Raw genomic sequence first — 18,382 nt, 5'->3', positions numbered from 1 at the left:
TGTCACTTTTTACCTGTCACCTGTCCTGTCATTTTTTACCTGTCACCTGTCCTGTCACTTCTTACCTGTCACCTGTCCTCTGTCACTTCTTACCTGTCACCTGTCCTCTGTCCTCTCTTACCCGTCACTTGTCCTCTGTCACTTCTTACCTGTCACCTGTCCTCTGTCCTCTCTTACCCGTCACTTGTCCTCTGTCACTTAGTGACCCGGTGTCTCTAATAGGGGCTACCAATAGATGTCAGTAGAGAAGAAGTCCATCTTGTTGCTACTCTCATCCTCAGCTAAGAAGCTGGGAGTCACTGAGGTTCCTCTGGAGGTGGTGAACCTGGTGTCTCATGCCACTCAGTCCAGACTACGTTCCCTCCTGGAGAAGGTCTCGGTCGTTGCGCAACATCGGATGGACGGAGGGAAGGCAAGGACTGTTTGTCTCATTCTTTGTGTCGCTCTGATCCACAGACACGTGTTCATGATTCTAAAGCTGTTGATGTTTTCTCCGCTATACTAGGATGAAGAGCAACACGAATATACGTCAGACGTTCGCTCTCAGCTTCGCTTCTTTGAGCAGCTGGAACAGATGGAGAAGCAGAGGAAGGACGAGCAGGAGAGGGAGATCCTGCTGAAGGCCGCCAAGGTACATATGTGTGTACGTACGTCTATGTATGTGTATATATTCGGGCTGTCAATAGATTTAGAAAAAGAACTAATTAATCTCACATTTTGAAATTCATTAATCTTTAATTAAAAATTTGATATATGTGTATAGATGTATGTACATACATATATATACAGGCATGTGCACAGATAGACCCCTAGTAAAGCAATAAGGTACGAGTGCATATAAACCGCATCAGGTCCCGCACCATATTCATTCACATCGCTGATAACGTCCACCTTGATTGTCCGGTTGCGAAAGCATTGCCGGAAACTGATCATTTGTGGGATTTCCGTTATTTTTTCGGCGATCGCCACTGAGCTAAAAGCTAAAACGGTTAACTAACATGTTAGCGCAAAAGCTAACATGTTGCTTGGAGTGCGCAGTGATATGGAGCGCTTGGGTCAATGTGAACAGCAACTGTACATTATCGGTCAATAATGCACCCCTCGTGACTCACTCTCAACCAATCAGAACTCTGGATTAAATCTACCCTTATTATAATGGTAAATTAACCACAACATTAGCGGAGTTAATTTAAAACATTACTTTGCAACTGATCAAAGGTGTCCTAAAAAAATAAACAAACAAAAAAGTCACAAAATCCGTGATTTCAAAGTCTTGACCAGCTGTTTACTGACTTTTATCATGTTTAATGAAGTGAGAGAGAGATAGATGCAGGCAGGCAGAGAATTTTATTTTATTTTATTTTATTGTTCTACAAATTAGACACGATCACTAGTTTACTAGTTTTGTTTAATATACAATTGTTGAAATGAACGGTCTTAAGTTGAGCTACATGACAGTCTGGTGAGGTATGTTGTGGTATATTATTAGTGTAATGCTGCTTATGCTTCAACAGAAAACAGTACAAAAAATGCTGATTCTGAGCTTTTGATTATTATGCACAACATTGTTTATCCCATTTACAAAATTTGTGGTTCAATCTGATGGTGGTTGTCCCTGCAGTGGTCCGGCCGTACACCTGGCTTACTCACAATTATTTGAATCATTTCTGTTTTAGGAATTGAATGTATTGTACATATTTTACATTCATGGTTCATTCTGTACACATGACATCCATTGTAGTCTGTCCATCAGGAGAGGAATTGTCCTCTGATGTTCTCCCTAAGATTTCTTCCCTTTTTCCCCCATAGAAGGGTTTTTCATTTTTTTGGGAGTTTTTTCCGTGCTGATGTGTGGGTTTCGGGACAGAGGATGTCGCATGTGTACAGACTGTAAAGCACTTGGAGGCAAATTTATAATTTGCGATTTTGGGCTATACAAGATAAAATGAATTGAATTGAATCGAATGTCAAGAAAAGAGAGAGGACAGGGAAATTATTCTACTGTGTTTTTTATTTATTTATTTTATTATTAGTAATTTTAATTTCATGATTAAATGATGATCCAAGATGGCGCCGTTGATGGCTGCCACGGTGCTTTGGTGCGCTTCGTTTTTTGTGGTTTTTGTAGTTAAATATGTTTCCTGCTGCAATTCCCGGAGCTCTTTCACCAGAGATGAGCTCTTGAACATCCGTGGAACAACTCCAGCGGGTTACTTCCAACTTTCCTGCTTTCTTCCGTGGAATTACTGGACATTCTAGTCAAAGGTGCGCTCACCTTTCGTCACGCGGTGAGACGCCGTAGGCGAGGAAAGCGGGGCGGCTCGCTGGTGAGACTCCGCAAGCGTGGTTCTCGCACTCCGCTGCCAGGCATCTTTCTCTCCAACGTGCGCTCACTGTGCAACAAACAGGACGAAATTCAGCTGCTGGTGAGGAGAGACAGAGACTTTTCTACATCCTCCATTTTGTGCTTCACGGAGACGTGGCTCTGCGGATTGATATCGGACTCCGCGCTCCAGCTGGCGGGCTTCCAGCTGCTCCGAGCAGACCGCGTCACGGAGCTCTTACTTTAACAACAGCTGGTGCAACGACGTAACGGTGATCCTAAAACACTGTTCTCCTGATCTGAAAACTTTCTTCATCAACTGCAAACCCTTTTATTCCCCCCGTGAGTTTGCTTCATTCATCCTGGTCGGTGTTTACATGCACAAGCACGAGGCACAGCGGACACTCGCCTACCAGATACGGCGTGTGGAGCGGACCAACCCGGACTCTTTAGTTATTGTTCTCGGGGACTTTAACAAAGGAAATCTCACCCATGAACTTCCTAAATATAGACAGTTTATTAAATGTCCCACCAGAGAGGAGAACACTGTGGATTACTGTTACACCACAGTAAGCAGGGCTTATCACGCGTCCCTCGTGCTGCACTGGGACACTCTGACCACGTCATGGTCCATCTGATTCCTGCATACAGGCAGAAACTAAAGCTCTGCAAACCTGTGGTGAGAGAATTCAAGAAGTGGACCAGTGAGGCGCTGGAGGATCTTCGGGCGTGCTTTGACTGCACAGACTGGGAGTCTGTGAGATGTTTTCAGGACTGCTACTGACAGTCTGGATGAGTTCACAGAGGCTGTAACTTCCTACACCGGCTTCTGTGAGGACAGCTGTGTACCATCATGCACCAGGGTGAGTTACAACAACGACAAACCCTGGTTCACAGCAGAACTCAGAACACTACGTCTGCAGAAGGATCAGGCATTTAGGAGTGGGGACAAAGACTTGTACACAGAGGCAAAATACAAGTTTAGCAAGGCGGTGAGAGATGCTAAACGACTGTACTCTGAGAAACTCCAACAACAGTTCTCAGCAAGTGACTCTGCTTCGGTTTGGAGAGGCCTCAAACACCTCACCAACTACAAGCCAAAAACCCCCCACTCCATGAATGACCTCCGCCTGGCAGGCGAGCTGAATGAGTTCTACTGCAGATTCGAAGGAGACAATGTCCTGATCCCATCCCCCACAGCTCCACCAACCTGCTGCAGCCCCTCACCCCTCCCTCCCCCAGCCCATCAGGTGCTCACGCCTCTTCATCTTTATCACCTTCCCCTCCCCCACCAGCAACGACCCTGTGAGGAGGTCACAACCGAGGGAATCCTGGAATTAGGAGGCAGGCAAGCAAGACTTGGTCCAGGTAAAAAATATGTTTTCTTTATTTGTAAAAAATAAGGAAGTTTCCTTTACAGGTCTGATTAAAACAGATAAACAAAACCAAACTGAAGAAACCTAATCATCACCTCATCTGACATCAGCCCTCAGCTACACATGTTCTACCATCTCTCCCCAACAGTCAATGTCCTCCACCTTTATAGCGCCGTCAATCAATCCACCCGATGATGTCACTGCTGACATCATCCCCTGCAGAAACACTAGGCCTCACTGCCTGCCCTCTCTAGCCTCCAGCACACCTGCAGAGCATGGCAAGCATTCAGCCCACATACCATCATGGGGACAAAGGTGAGTTGTCACCCACTTTGTCACAGACCCTCTCTATTCCGGAGAGAGACGTTAACCGTCTCTTTAAAAGACAAGATTCCCGTAAGGCAGCCGGTCCGGACTCTGTTTCCCCTCACACCCTGAAGCATTGTGCTGACCAGCTGTCTCCGGTGTTCACTGACACCTCCCTGGAGACATGCCACGTACCAGCCTGCTTCAAGGCCTCCACCATCATCCCTGTTCCCAAGAAGCCCAGGATCACAGGACTCAATGACTACAAGCCGGTCGCCCTGACCTCTGTAGTCATGAAGTCTTTTGAACGGCTAGTCTTGACCCACCTGAAGTCCCTCACCGACCCCCTCCTGGACCCCCTGCAGTTCGCCTACAGAGTAGGGCTGCAACAACGAATCGATAAAATCGATTAAAATTGATTATTAAAAGCGGCAACAAATTTCATTATCAATTCGTTGTGTCGCGTGGTTATTACGTCACTCAATGAGTTGCGGAGATGCGCGCAGAGCAAAAATAAAAATAAAGGCACCGAGCCGAGAGGAAAGAGCAGCCGGCAGTTGTTGTGAGTCACATGACGCAGGGAGAGACGTCTGTTCGACTAGTCGTCTAAGGTGTGCGAGCGTGGGGGGGCCCGGTCCACGTTGTCCCGTTTTGACGCCTCCTGTTTACTCGTCATCCAGCTGATCAAGCTAGCGTTAGCTCGCTAATAACAGCAGTAAAGCAGTTAGCAAGACTAAGACACGTTTTTATTTACTCTGCTCTTTTGGACCATTCATTTTTCAATGTGGCGTCTGATATTTTGTGCTTTGTCCCATATCGGTTATTGTTGACAAATATATTTGTGTGTGTTGTACTTTTTAATGCTGTCATATCCGGTAGTCCAGTGCGCTTGCGCATATACTGTGGGTTATACGGTAGTTGATGTTATGCCTGTAAAGGGAGAAACATGGTGATCCATTAAATCAACTAAGAAGCCTCTAATGCATTTATTTACAAATGCCATTTAAAATTCATCTCATAGCACTTTTTTATGCATTTACTTAACTTGCACTACAATGATGGTAATAATTTAATGAATATGCTTCAAGTGAACATGAGGGTGTGTTTGTGAGTGTAGTATAGAGAACTAGTTCTGACGAATTTGAGGTTCTGTTTTAGAATTAAAGGGTTGGAAATTAAAGCTTTTTAATGCTGTTTTTTTTTAAATCCGATTCATCGATTAATTGAAGAAATAATCGAACGATTAATCGATTATCAAAATAATCGTTAATTGCAGCCCTACTACAGATCCAACAGGTCTGTGGACGATGCTGTCAACATGGCCCTCCACTACATTCTCCAGCATCTGGACTCCCTAAGAACCTACACCAGAATCCTGTTTGTGGACTTCAGCTCTGCTTTCAACACCATCATACCGTCTCTGCTGCAGGACAAACTCTCCCAGCTGCACGTGCCCCACTCCACCTGCAAGTGGATCACAGACTTCCTCTCTGACAGGAAACAGCACGTGAAGCTGGGGAAACATGTCTCAGCCTCTCGGACCATCAGCACCGGTTCCCCCCAAGGCTGCGTTTTTTCCCCTCTGCTCTTCTCCCTGTACACCAACAGCTGCACCTCCAGTCACCAGTCCGTCAAGCTCCTGAAGTGCGGATGACACCACCCTCATTGGACTGATCTCTGGTGGAGATGAGTCCGCCCACAGGTGGGAGTCTGACCATCTGGTGTCGTGGTGCAGCCAGAACAACCTGGAGCTCAACGCTCTAAAGACAGTGGAGACGGTTGTGGATTTCTGGCCCCCATTCCCCTGTGTGACTCCCCCGTCACTATTGTGGACTCCTTCCGTTTCCTGGGCTCCATCATCACCCAGGACCTCAAGTGGGAGCTGAACATCAGCTCCATCTCCAAGAAGGCTCAGCAGAGGTTGTTCTTCCTGAGGCAGCTGAAGAAATTCAACTTGCCAAAGACGATGATGGTCCACTTCTACACGGCCATAATCGAGTCCATTCTCTGCTCCTCCATCACCGTCTGGTACGCTGCAGCCACAGCCAAGGACAAGGACAAGCTGCAGCGTGTCATCCGCTCTGCAGAGAGGGTGATCGGCTGCAATCTGCCGTCCCTGGAGGGCTTCCAGGTCTCTGAAGTGAGCTAAAAAGATCGTAGCCGACCCCTCTCACCCCGGACAAAAACGGTTTGTGCCCCTTCCATCTGGCAGGAGGCTGAGGTCCATCAGGACTAAGACCTCCCGCCACACGAACAGTTTCTTCCCGTCGGCAGTCGGGCTCATCAACAGAGCCCGGTCCCCCACTGACTGACTATAACATTCCACCGGTCACTCCCATTCACACTGCATATGTCACTTTAACTGTAATTTTTCACTTTGTCGTCACTCGTCACTTTGTTACTTGTTCACTAGTGCACTTTATGCTTAATATTTTTTTACTTTTTTAATATTTTAAATTTTTAACTCTAACTTTATTCTCTTGTTTTATACTAACCCATAGCCTTATTCTACTAATCCATTTCATTTTACTTTATTTTATTTTATTACTTGTGCACTGCTGTCTTGTTGTCTATTGTTACACTGTCTAATGTCACGCACCAACCGCCAAGACAAATTCCTTGTATGTTTGACATATTTTGGCAATAAATGTTTCCTGATTTCTGATTCATTTTGGCGATGGATTGCCTTTTGTTTTGGTTTGAGCACCTGCCCCCGAAAAAATGTCTGTGCCCGTGCCGGCACATATATCAAATATCCCTCTTTCACAGCACTTACTGAGTAAACCGACTCGATACTTCAGGGACCTTGAATCGGTTATTATTAAAGTTTATTTTTCTCTTTCAGAGTCGAGCGAGACAAGAAGATCCTGAACAAGCTCGTCTGAAGCAGAAAGCTAAAGAGGTAAACCAGATGCCCAAATATGGTCATTACTGTTTTTTAAGAGCCCAACAATTGGACCAACTCCCAGAACTAACCTGCGTCATCATGACGACCACATCTCATCTTCAGCCCCAAACAGTCCTCACAAGTATAGACAGACATGCTTCAGATGTGACCTTTAGTCCACGAGACACTACGAGGCATTCTTACCATTAATAAAATTATAATACAGGTGGAAGCAATAGGGTTACAACTTCAGGGAGGGGGGGGGTAGTAGTTGGGAAAGTGGTCTGGGCAGGCGGTGGGGTAGTACACTGGGTTTGGCTTACCGGGGAGCGGTGATGTATTATTTGGCCCAAAAGCTAGTAGTCGGGCAAATGGTTCAGCGGGGGGGGGGTTGTGGCGTATTAGTTGTCTCTGCCTCACTGCTGCGAGCACCATGCAGACTTATTCGCAACATATTAATGTCAGTGTGGAACTGCCATCCATGGAAAAAGAACAAGCAAAAAATTGTACATTTTGGGGGGGGGGCTGTTATAATGGTAGGGGAAACACTGGGGTGCACGGTTATTGAGCCAGAATGTACAGTTGCTGTTTATGTTGACCTGAGCGATCCAGATCACTGCGCACTCAAAATAACCTGTTTGGTGGCTACAACAATTTTGTGCTGAAAGGCAACTATTTACATCCTATTTATAAGGTTGCTGCGCATCTGGCCTAACAACATCCTCCAACTGTAACATTATTGGACGATGAAGTACAGGCTCTCGTATCTTATTGCTTACTTATCAATGGTTATTATCATTGTTATCATTTGATCACTTAGACAGAAACTGATCTTAGATGACACCAAATGGAAACTCGTTGTGCTTCCTGTAGTTCCTCCCCTTTGGTGCATGAATGTATGTTAACAATAGATGTGTCGTCCACAGATGCAGCAGCAGGAACTGGCTCAGATGAGACAACGAGACGCAAACCTCACGGCGCTCGCCGCCATTGGTCCACGCAGGAAACGCCGGATGGACTCAACGGGAGGCTCATCGTTTGGACCCGAGGTGATACTGCAGGATAAACACTGATGTTACTTCTTCTACTTATCTTTCATTTGATGACAAACTCTGTGTGTCTGTATTGTGTGCGCGTGTGTGTGTGTGTGTGTGTGTGTGTGTGTTTGTGTGTGTGTGTGAGTCATGTAAGTGTGTCTGTATTGTGTGCGTGTGAGTGTGTCTGTTCAGTGTGAGTGAGTGTGAGTCTGTATGTTGGGTCTAGAATGTAGAAATCATGTGTAAATGAGATAAACAACAGGAGATTGGTAAAGTTGAATTAAAGATGTTATAAGGGGTTCTTCACTAAAGGCACCTTCAAGAACCATCTGGACCCTCCAGTCTAGAGGAGGGATGTTGCTTTGAGGGTTGCTGTACTGTAAAACCAGATAAAACCTCAACGCCCTGTTAGATGCATATTTCATTTGTTCTATGAATTTTTTAGTTATTTAAAAGGCTTCTTTATAGAGGGAATACTTCTGTTAAAAGCATCTTATTTGTTAAGGTGCATAAACAAAAGTGTGCAATGCGCTACTTTTGAATTCACTATTGATATTATAGACAACACCAACAAATGGACGTATTATATTATAAATATATCCTCTACACATATATATATAATATGGAAAAATAAAAACCGCTCTACTAAAGCACCTCATATGCACCCCCACATTACTCCCTTTGTCTGGCAATGCTGGCAGGGTGTGGGGGGGGCCTCCCCACCAAAGCCCTAACCCCACTGAGATCCCCCTAAGCTCCACCCACAACACATAGCTGCAGGCAGACAGTATTGACCAGAGGTGGGTTCACACACTCACACACACTCACACTCAACGGCTCACAATGGATCCTGCTTTAGAGCTGTAGTTCCATAATACTGTCAACCCCCCACGCTAACGCTGCCCCGACTCCTCCCACAGGTGACCTCCTGCTCCAGTCCAGGCTCCACCCCCGGCTCCTCCTCCTTCTCCCGCCAGCAGCTCCGTCAGCGCATCATACGAGTCAACCTCAGGGACTTTATCTTCTGCCTGGAACAGGACCGCTCCACTTCCCGCTCCATGACGCTCTACAAGGCTCTACTGAAGTGAGGGAGAAGTGGGAGAAGTCCCACTTATCTCCCCCTTGCCTGCCAGCTCCAGATCAGAGATAAATGAAACAGTATCAAAGGTGACGCAATAAAAGCCAGAGCCACATGTTCACATGGGAACATGTGGGACTTGGATGTAACGATCACTTTCTACTTTTAACAGTGTGAACAGTGTGAACTCAAGGCTTCAGAACCGCTTTTTCTCTAGAGGAAACCGACTCTTAAGTCGGACCAGTGGAACCACATCCTCATCCTACATTACCCACAATGCACTGTATCTACTCAGCTCCCTTTTTATCCCTTATGTTAAAGTGTATCGTTAATATAAAACGTGTGTGTGTGATCTAAAGTCCCCAGATTCCAGCCTCTGGTTAGCTTAGCATAAAGACTACATCAGAAGGTGGCGGATACGGTCTTAATGCTAAACTACTAGATGCGGGAGGATTTAAATGTTGCACTGTTCCTTTAACCCAAGTGATTGACAGTCTTTAGTAAATCTCCACAGGGAGCTGGTTCTCCAGTTAGAAGTCACTCAGGCTAACAGATAAACATTCCTCTAGCTCCTCCTTTCATGTGATTTTACTTTTAGCGCAGCAGTAGAACGCAAATCATCGACCTTGTACTGTTGAACAGTTTCATCTGTGAATTATTAAAATACAGTTTTGCTGTTGAAAGTTTGTAAGGAGGCTTTTTGGAAAGTGTGTTTTGTTTATTGGAGGTTTTTAAGGCTTTAAATGTCTCTGTCCTTATATCAGGCATTTGGTTCGTTTGGTCCAAAGCTCTAAAGGAGGTTCAGCCGACTCATCCTTAAGGACACAATATTTGCAACTATTTATATTTCCTAAATTCTGAATTCAACCCTGGCACATTTCAGGCAATTTTACAGTTGTTTGTAACTTTGTTGTTTGTACATTTGCTAAAAAAATGAAATAAAGAAAATGAAAATGAAAAAGAAGCCAGAAGTCAGATTTTATCTGTTACTTTTTTTATCAATTGACCATCTGACATACATTTTTTTTAAAGTTTTATAAAAAAAGGTTATAAAATTGATCTTTCCATTCATTTTTATTAGTTTGACTTATGTTGCATCATCATCAAACGGAAACGATGCAGAGGTCAAAGGTCTAATCCAGAGGTTCCTGTTTGATCCGGATTGGCCAGCTGACGGACTCGCAGGGCCGGCGGTCCCGACCCAAGACGTATTGCTGAACTGGGATGAGACAATGCCCCACAGGCTGAAGCAGAGTCCCCAGCACCTACAGACGTGTACGAGTGTAGTACAGGTGTAGTCGTTTCAGAAAGAACAATCTGCCCCTTTTCAGTTGAATTGTAGTCATTTGACTTCTGTCTATCTATACTTACGACTTGTGTTGATGATTTCTGTATTCTTTATCATGTTTTCTATATTCTAGTTAGTAATAAATACTTAATCACAAAGCGAGTTCAAGATAATCCAAAAATTTCCACCACAAACTTAGCGACGAGGATGGGATGGACGTGTGATCTGGACGGATGGACAGAAGGCCATATAGTATAGGACCTATAAAAGTCAAAGCTTCCCACTTCACTTTGCAGCTGAAACTCCAGATTCTCCGCGATGTCCTCCACCCTCCTCGTCACGGTGCGGCAGGGCAGCAGGATGTTTTCAAACGCTTCTTTTTTCTCTGGGCACAGCAGTGCTGCAGACTCGACCACGCACTCTTTCACAAACTGCCCCTCAGAGAATGGCTTACTGTTGTGGGCGATTTTGTGGCCTATCACAAAGCTGGTTCTGGTCGCTGCATCTCTCGCTGCATGCAGCTTTGTAAAGCAGCCTTGTTGTTTATCCAGTAAATCCGTTGATGTGCGCACTTGTTCAGCATCAGTCAAGTTTTTTTATATTTATCGCCATGTTTCGCCTCGTAATGCTGTTTCAAATTGAAACTTAAACATGGCGACATGCTCCCCACAATACAAACAGGTGTCAAGCAAAAAATTGTACATTTTGTGGGGGGGTGGAGGGGGGCTGTTATAATGGTAGGGGAAACACTGGGGTGCACGGTATTGAGCCATAATGTACAATAGCTGTTTATGTTGACCTGAGCGATCCAGATCACTGCGCACTCAAAATAGCAGTTTGGTGGCTACAACAATTTTGTGCTGAAAGGCAGCTATTTACATCCTATTTATAAGGTCGCTGCGCATCTGGCCTAACAACATCCTCCAACTGTATTATTGGACGATGAAGTAAAGGCTCTCGTATCTTATTGCTTACTTATTAATGGTTATTATCATTGTTATCATTTGATCACTGAGACAGAAGCTGATCTCAGATGACACCAAAAAGAAAATTCGTTGTGCTTCCTGTAGTTCTTCCCCTTTGGTGCATGAATGTATCTTAACAATAGATGTGTCGTCCACAGATACAGCAGCAGGAACTGGCTCAGATGAGACAATGAGACGCAAACCTCACGGCGCTCGCCGCCATTGGTCCACGCAGGAAACGCCGGATGGACTCAACGGGAGGCTCATCGTCTGGACCCGAGGTGATACTGCAGGATAAACACTGATGTTACTTCTTCTTCTACAAACTGTGTGTGTATGTGAGTCATGTAAGTGTGTCTGTATTGTGTGCGTGTATGTGTGTGTGTTTGTAGCGACATGCTCCCCACAAACCAAATACACAGGTTAACACTTCAGTAAAGAAAAAATTAGTAGTCCATATTTGTTTGAAAGTTCTGTTTTCGGCATCTACTTTCCTCCTTTTGGCATGAGCTGACATTTTCGCATTTTTCAGGGGTAACACGGAAGGAAGACTGGTTGTCCATCACACGCATTTCACGTGCACTGTGAGAATAAATGGGCTTCAAAATAAAAGCAATACGGTTTTAGTCCACCCATAAGATAATTAGAAAGTATGTTTTATTCTCTAACTATCATGTAATCTTTCGCGGGCCGGTCAGAATCAACCCGCGGGCCGTACAATGCCCAGGTCTGGTATAGGCGATTCCTCTCTGAAGGTGAGAAGTTGCCGTCCCGACGTGACCCGTATTGCCGATCCATCGAGTTCAAGAAAAGAAACGAAGAAGAAAGAAACGAACACACGGTGAGAGATCAAAAATAATTTAAGGCCGACCGAGTCATGACAAAAGGGTTTTAGGCCTATCTCACAACGAGTGTAATGTAGACAGACGTGTCTGGGTCACCTGTGGTATTTGTCACCGAGTTGCAACATCCTGTGTCTGAAGTTCACAGGCGCGACTTTGGATCAATGCAGTACTAAGGCTGACTTGCCTTAGTTGGAATTGTACTTATAATGGCTATTATCTATCTGTACTTTCTTGTTCTTCTGGGTTTGTTTTGTTATGGTTGAAATGCACTGTTATAAGTCAGGAGTCAGGAATCAGGAATCATTTATTTCCTTAATATGTCAGACATACAAGGGATTTGACTTGGCGGCCGGTGCATAACAGCAGACAGTACGTCAATGGACGACAAGTTAGTTTAAAAATAAAAGAATACTTAAAAAGTTAAAAATATTTAAAAAATTTAAAATAAAGTGCACCAGCGAACAAAAAGTGAAAGTGACGTGTGCAGTGTGAAAGAAAGTCACCGGTGGAATGAGTCGGTCGGTCGGGCACCGGGCTCTGCTGATGAGCCCGACTGCCAACAGGAAGAACTTGTTCGTGTGGCAGGAGGTCTTAGTCCTGACGGACCTCAGCCTCCTGCCAGATGGAAGGGGCACAAACACGTTTTGTTCAGGGTGAGTGGGGTCGGCTACGATCTTGTTAGCTCGCTTCAGGTTCCTAGAAGCGAACAAATCCTGGAGAGACGACAGAATGCAGCCGATCACCCTCTCTGCAGAGCGGATGACACGCTGCAGCCTGCCCTTGTCCTTGGCTGTGGCTGCAGCATACCAGACGGTGATGGAGGCGCAGAGGATGGACTCGATGATGGCCGTGTAGAAGTGCACCATCATCGTTCTTCAGCTGTCTCAGGAACAACAACCTCTTCTGAGCCTTCTTGGAGATGGAGCTGATGTTTAGCTTCCCATCGGAGGTCCTGGATGAGTGATGGAGCCCAGGAAACGGAAGGAATCCACAGTGGGAAGGTGGGGCTCCGTTTTTCCTGAAATCCACAACCTTTAGAGCGTTGAGCTCTAGGTTGTTCTGGCTGCACCACGACACCAGATGGTCAGACTCCCACCTGTAGGCGGACTCATCTCCACCAGAGATCAGTCCAATGAGGGTGGTGTCACCCGCAAACTTCAGGAGCTTGATGCACTGGTGAGTGGAGGTGCAGCTGTACAGGGAGAAGAGCAGAGGGGAAAGAACGCAGCCTTGGGGGGAACCGGTGCTGATGGTCCGAGAGGCTGAGACATGTTTCCCCAGCTTCACGTGCTGCTTCCTGTCAGACAGGAAGTCTGTGGAATGAAGGCTGGTACGTGGCATGTCTCCAAGAAGGTGTTGAAGATGTCAGTGAACACCGCAGACAGCTGGTCAGCACAATGCTTCAGTGAGGGGAAACGGAGTCCGGGCCAGCTGCCTTACGGGGGTTTTGCATTGTAAAGAGCCAGTTAACGTCTCTCTCCAGAACAGAATAGAGAGGGTCGTTGCTGGTGGGGGGTGGGGGGGGTGGCAGGAGGGGATCAGGACATTGTCGAATCTGCAGTAGAACTCATTCAGCTCGTCTGACGGAGGTCATTCATGGAGTGGGTTTTTTTCGGCTTTTTTTCGGCCTCCCCAAACTGAAGCAGAGTCACTTGCTGAGAACTGTTGTTGGAGTTTCTCAGAGTACAGTCGTTTAGCATCTCTCACCGCCTTGCTAAACTTGTATTTTGACTCTGTGTACAAGTCTTTGTCCCCACTCCTAAATGCCTGATCCTTCTGCAGACGTAGTGTTCTGAGTTCCGCTGTGAACCAGTGTTTGTCGTTGTTGAAACTCTACCTGGTGCATGATAGAACACATCTGTCCTCACAGATGCCGATGTAAGAAGTTACAGCCTCTGTGAACTCATCCAGACTGTTAGTAGCAGTTGTGAAACAGAAGATCCTCCAGCGCCTCACTGGTCCAGTTCTTGAATTCCCTCACCACTGGTTTGCAGAGCTTTTGTTTCTGCCTGTATGCAGGAATCAAGTGGACCATGACGTGGTCCCAGTGAAGCACGAGTGATGGGGTGATAAGCCCTGCTTACTGTCATGTAACAGTGATCCAGCGTATTCTCCTCTCTGGTGGGGCATTTAATAAACTGTGTATTTAGGAAGTACATGGGTGAGATTACCTTTGTTGAGGACACTCACCGAGGATAATAACTAAGGAGTCCGGGTTGGTCCACAAAAACGGAAGATGTAGAAAAGGGTCTGTCTCTCCTCACCAGCGGCTGAAGTTCGTCCTGTTTCTTGCACAGTGAGCGCACGTTGAAGAGAAAGATGCCTGGCAACGGTGTGCGAGAACCACGCTTGCGGAGTTGCACTAGCCGGCCTGCTTTCCTCTCCTACAGCGTCTCACTGCGTGACAAATGGTGAGTGCACATTTTACTAGAATATCCAGTAATTCTACAGAAGGAAGAAGAAAAGTTGGTCTTTGCTAGGAAATTTTGAGAGGGATCAGATTGACCTTTGAGGAGCAAAACCTGTGAGGAACAGGGTGTAAACCCAAAAAACAATTCAAATTCCTGTTTTCCCCAGGTGGCGCTATGACTATCCCTGGGAGGAGTTTGGTCTGTTACAACTCTAGCAAATCACAAAAATAGGCAAAAAATAGGCAAAAAAAGCAGACTTTCAACGATTAATTAATTTCAATAGATTTTCTAAAAAATACAGAAGTTGAAGGAGCTTAAATTAATTTTAAAAAGTACAGAAATAACAAAAGCTGAGTTGAATAAAAAGAGGTTTTAAATTGTTTGTAGTAATATTAGTAGTAGTATTAGTTATAGTTGTAATCGTGGTATTAGTAGTACTAGCAGTATAAGTCGATTTAGTATCCATAGCAGTAGAAACAGCTGTAATACTAATACTATTATATGACCACTACTATTATACTATAATACTATTATATAATAGCAGTAGAAATACTAGTAGTATGGTAGTAGACGTATCAGTTGTAGTACTAGAAGTACTAGTAATATTTGTAGTAGTTGTAGTGGTATTTGAAAGAGCAATACGTATTTAAATGAAACCGCTTCATGATTAAGGTACAGATAATCATTGAGGCTTTTATTTTGAAATGATGTAACTGGGTGAGGGTTGGATGGGAGACATAATGTTTGTTATTCAAACTAAGAAGTTTTCAATTAATAGGCCTCATCACAAACATTACAGTAAGAATTCCCTCCATGGGGCTTTTATTTTGAAATGATTGGATTGGGTGTGGTGGGGGGTGTAGATAGAGGGAGGGAGGGTGAGAGGGTGAGGAAGGGAGGGGTGTTGAGGAAGAGATAGAGGGAGAGAGAGAGGGAGGGCGAGCGTCTTTATCATATTGGTCTGTTGACAGAAAGCATAGCTGCGTCATGTGACTCCACTAATCAGGTAATAGGAGCAGGTGTGAGTCACAGACAGAGCTACTGCAGCGTGTGTGAGTAACCACGGCAACGGCGCACCTGGGCTCATTACTGATTTATATAAATTCAAGCTTAAGAGGTAGAAAGCTGGAAAGTCATAGCCCCCCACCCGGGAAAGAGCTGAATATTTTAACATTTGAACAGTTTTAATAGCTGAAAGTGTGAAGGAGATGAAAGGTGGCGTGAAAGAAATAGAAAAAGATGTTGGAATAAAGATTCGAAGAACAATAGTTAACTTAATAATAACAATAAGTTGAACTAGAAAATGCGGTCGTCATGGAGAAGGCGCAGCTGCTGTTTTCGCGGTAGTGATGGGAATTACGGCTCTTTTTAGAGAACCAGCTCTTGGCTTGGCTCACTAAAAAGAGCCGGCTCTATCGGCCCTCAAATGGCTCTTCTGATATTTTGGTGCTTAAATTCATTTATCACCAACAATAATGTAAAATTATGTGCAATATGAATTACTAATGTAAAAAACACTATCAAATGTGTATTATATAATTTTTTTTATATAAATCACTTTTATTTATACACTCTACAGAGTGATAAATAAATTAGAAAGTAACTCACTTTTTAACTATTAACTATTTTAAACTTCAATTGCATACTATGGATTCAGTGTATGAATAAACCTTCTGAATCCTTTGTCATCCATAACTGAAAATCAGTTGCAATCACATACAATCATTTTGGCCAGTTTTTCATCAATTGTCTTCTGTCTTGAGGAGCCAGATCGATTGGGCTGGGGTGCGGAGATTTTAGTCTTGCAGACTCTACATTCTGTCTTAGGTCAATGTAATAGACCCTGTTCACGTGACGTCACGCAACTTCCGTTTTTACTCAAAGCCGGGTATGTTTACTTCTGCCAGCATAGCGGAACGCTATGGAATTTACACAGTCCCTTCAAAACCTGCCAAAAATACATCTAGATGATGTACAGCGGCTGGCAGACAAACTTTCACTCACAACACGTTTGTTACGTGCCTCAGCCTGCTTGGGGGAGGGTGTGTGCGTGTGTGTGTGTGTTTTGATTTGTGTTCCCACAGGTGTTCTGACACACCCACCATGCAGTAACCTCCACTGCCCGCTCCCACCTGCAGCCACTAATCACCCTCACCCACAGCCAATAAACTGCAGGATGCCGTGGCTTGAAAGGAGGTGGGGAGGGAGAGACAGGGGGCAGAGCTGGTGGAGAGAGCGGAAGGACTGTTGTGAAAAATAACTTTTGGAAGTGTTGTGTTCAAAAATGAAGAAACGCCGGACGGACAGAGGTCATCGCTGATCAAAAAGTTAAAATCAAATGTATTTAATAAAAGAGATGGTGTTGTGGAAAAAAGAAGATCTCAGCTGAGGAGCCACTGGTCTCAGCAACCAACAGGCCCCAGGTCAGTCCTTTGACCATCCCTAGTGCCCGTCTGTCGCCTCCACCGGCGAACTCGAGAACAATGGTTCCTACAGGTATTTATAACAATGCTTAAAGGTGTGAAAGTCAGTGTCCACACCTCTGGGAGTGGTCTTCTGGTGAGTTCAATGTAACTCGGATTTCGAATGACCCTTAGTCAATATCAGTTGTTGTTCAAGTATTAGTACATGCAAGCATTCCAGTTGATTACATTACATTAAATACAATCATAACTGCATTGGTATTATTCTATTACAGTTGCAGAATTACAGTGGTTTTACAATATTGTCATTACTTTATTAATTACAGTTTCAGAATCATGGCTGTTTTCTGGTGTACACTATATGCATTTTTATTAATTTTATGAACCGGGTCGTATATTTGTTTCTAATATCCTACAGAAGAAACTATTGTTTTGAGCGGAGCTGTGTTCAAGTGACAGTTCTTTTGTTTAGTTTACGGATATATTTGATCATTTGAACTGGTGAAGGTTAAGTTATTGTTGTTATTCTGTCTGTTGTTATCATGTTGTTTGTACTATTCATTCTTTGTTTCTTCAGGGGGACCGCACAATGGGAGTGTGTAGGTAAGAGACCCTGGGGTTTACATACTACCCGTAGATAAACCTCTGTCTATATACACTAGGTAAGACCTGGGCACCCCCTCTATTTATCATAGAGAGTTTAGCAGATTGTGTTTAGACTAGATAGGTTAGATTAGATTCAACTTTATTGTCATTGCACAGGGTACTGAGCAACGAAATGCAGTTTAACATCCAACCAGGGTGCAAAATAGAAAAAAGTGCAGGGTATGTGCATATGTAAAGTGTAATAAGTGAATAAATACATATGTACAGTAAGAAATAGTTGTGCAATATGAACAGTAAGAAATGGATATACAATAACAGTGAAAATGTTCAGTGGCTGGAGGAGGGTGTGTGGCAGTCAAGCCAGGGTGGAGGGGGGAAGTACAGTCACTGAGGGAGATGTGTGTGTGGGGGTGGGGAGCAGAGTTCAGAGTTCAGGGGGGGGCAGAGTTCAGTAGAATGACAGCCGCGGGGATGAAGCTGTTCCTGAACCTGCTGGTCCGGGAACGGAGCACCCTGTAGCGGAGCCCTGTAACGGAGCACGGAGCACCCTGTAGCGCCTCCCAGAGGGGAGGAGGGCAAACAGTCGTGGCTGGGGTGAGAGCTGTCCTTTTCGAGGTTAGGGGTCTTTTTTATTGGTTAATTTCTTTGCTTTGGTTCCGCTCAGCCCCTTTTCCCCCACTACCGTATTATAGGTGGAATAAACCTTGTTTAAACGGTACTGTGTTTTGTTGGTCCTGCTTGTGCGCCCACACACTTTTTTTACCTCACCCACCTTGTGGCCAGCTCACCTGTGACGGCGTGTTACGGTATCCTCTCTCTTCTCTCTTGGTCACTTCT

General features: G+C 44.8%; 1 protein-coding gene across 1 annotated transcript in view; it reads left to right on the top strand.

The window, feature by feature from the left end:
- Nucleotides 1-9,968, top strand: part of LOC120812334 (transcription initiation factor TFIID subunit 4-like) — a 30,951-nt gene extending 20,983 nt beyond the window's left edge. Inside the window, exons 11-15 of the mRNA XM_040168219.2 lie at nt 282-412; nt 506-631; nt 6,851-6,907; nt 7,819-7,941; nt 8,850-9,968. Coding sequence (XP_040024153.2) covers nt 282-412; nt 506-631; nt 6,851-6,907; nt 7,819-7,941; nt 8,850-9,017 — 605 coding nt within the window. The 3' untranslated portion in view covers nt 9,018-9,968. The remainder of the gene's footprint in view (nt 1-281; nt 413-505; nt 632-6,850; nt 6,908-7,818; nt 7,942-8,849) is intronic.
- The last annotated feature ends 8,414 nt before the right edge of the window (nt 9,969-18,382 follow it).

Source organism: Gasterosteus aculeatus, chromosome Y (assembly GCF_964276395.1).
Source record: "Gasterosteus aculeatus chromosome Y, fGasAcu3.hap1.1, whole genome shotgun sequence".
In the NCBI taxonomy this organism is placed as follows: Eukaryota; Metazoa; Chordata; class Actinopteri; order Perciformes; family Gasterosteidae; genus Gasterosteus; species Gasterosteus aculeatus.
This window is presented reverse-complemented; position numbering and strand designations above follow the sequence as displayed.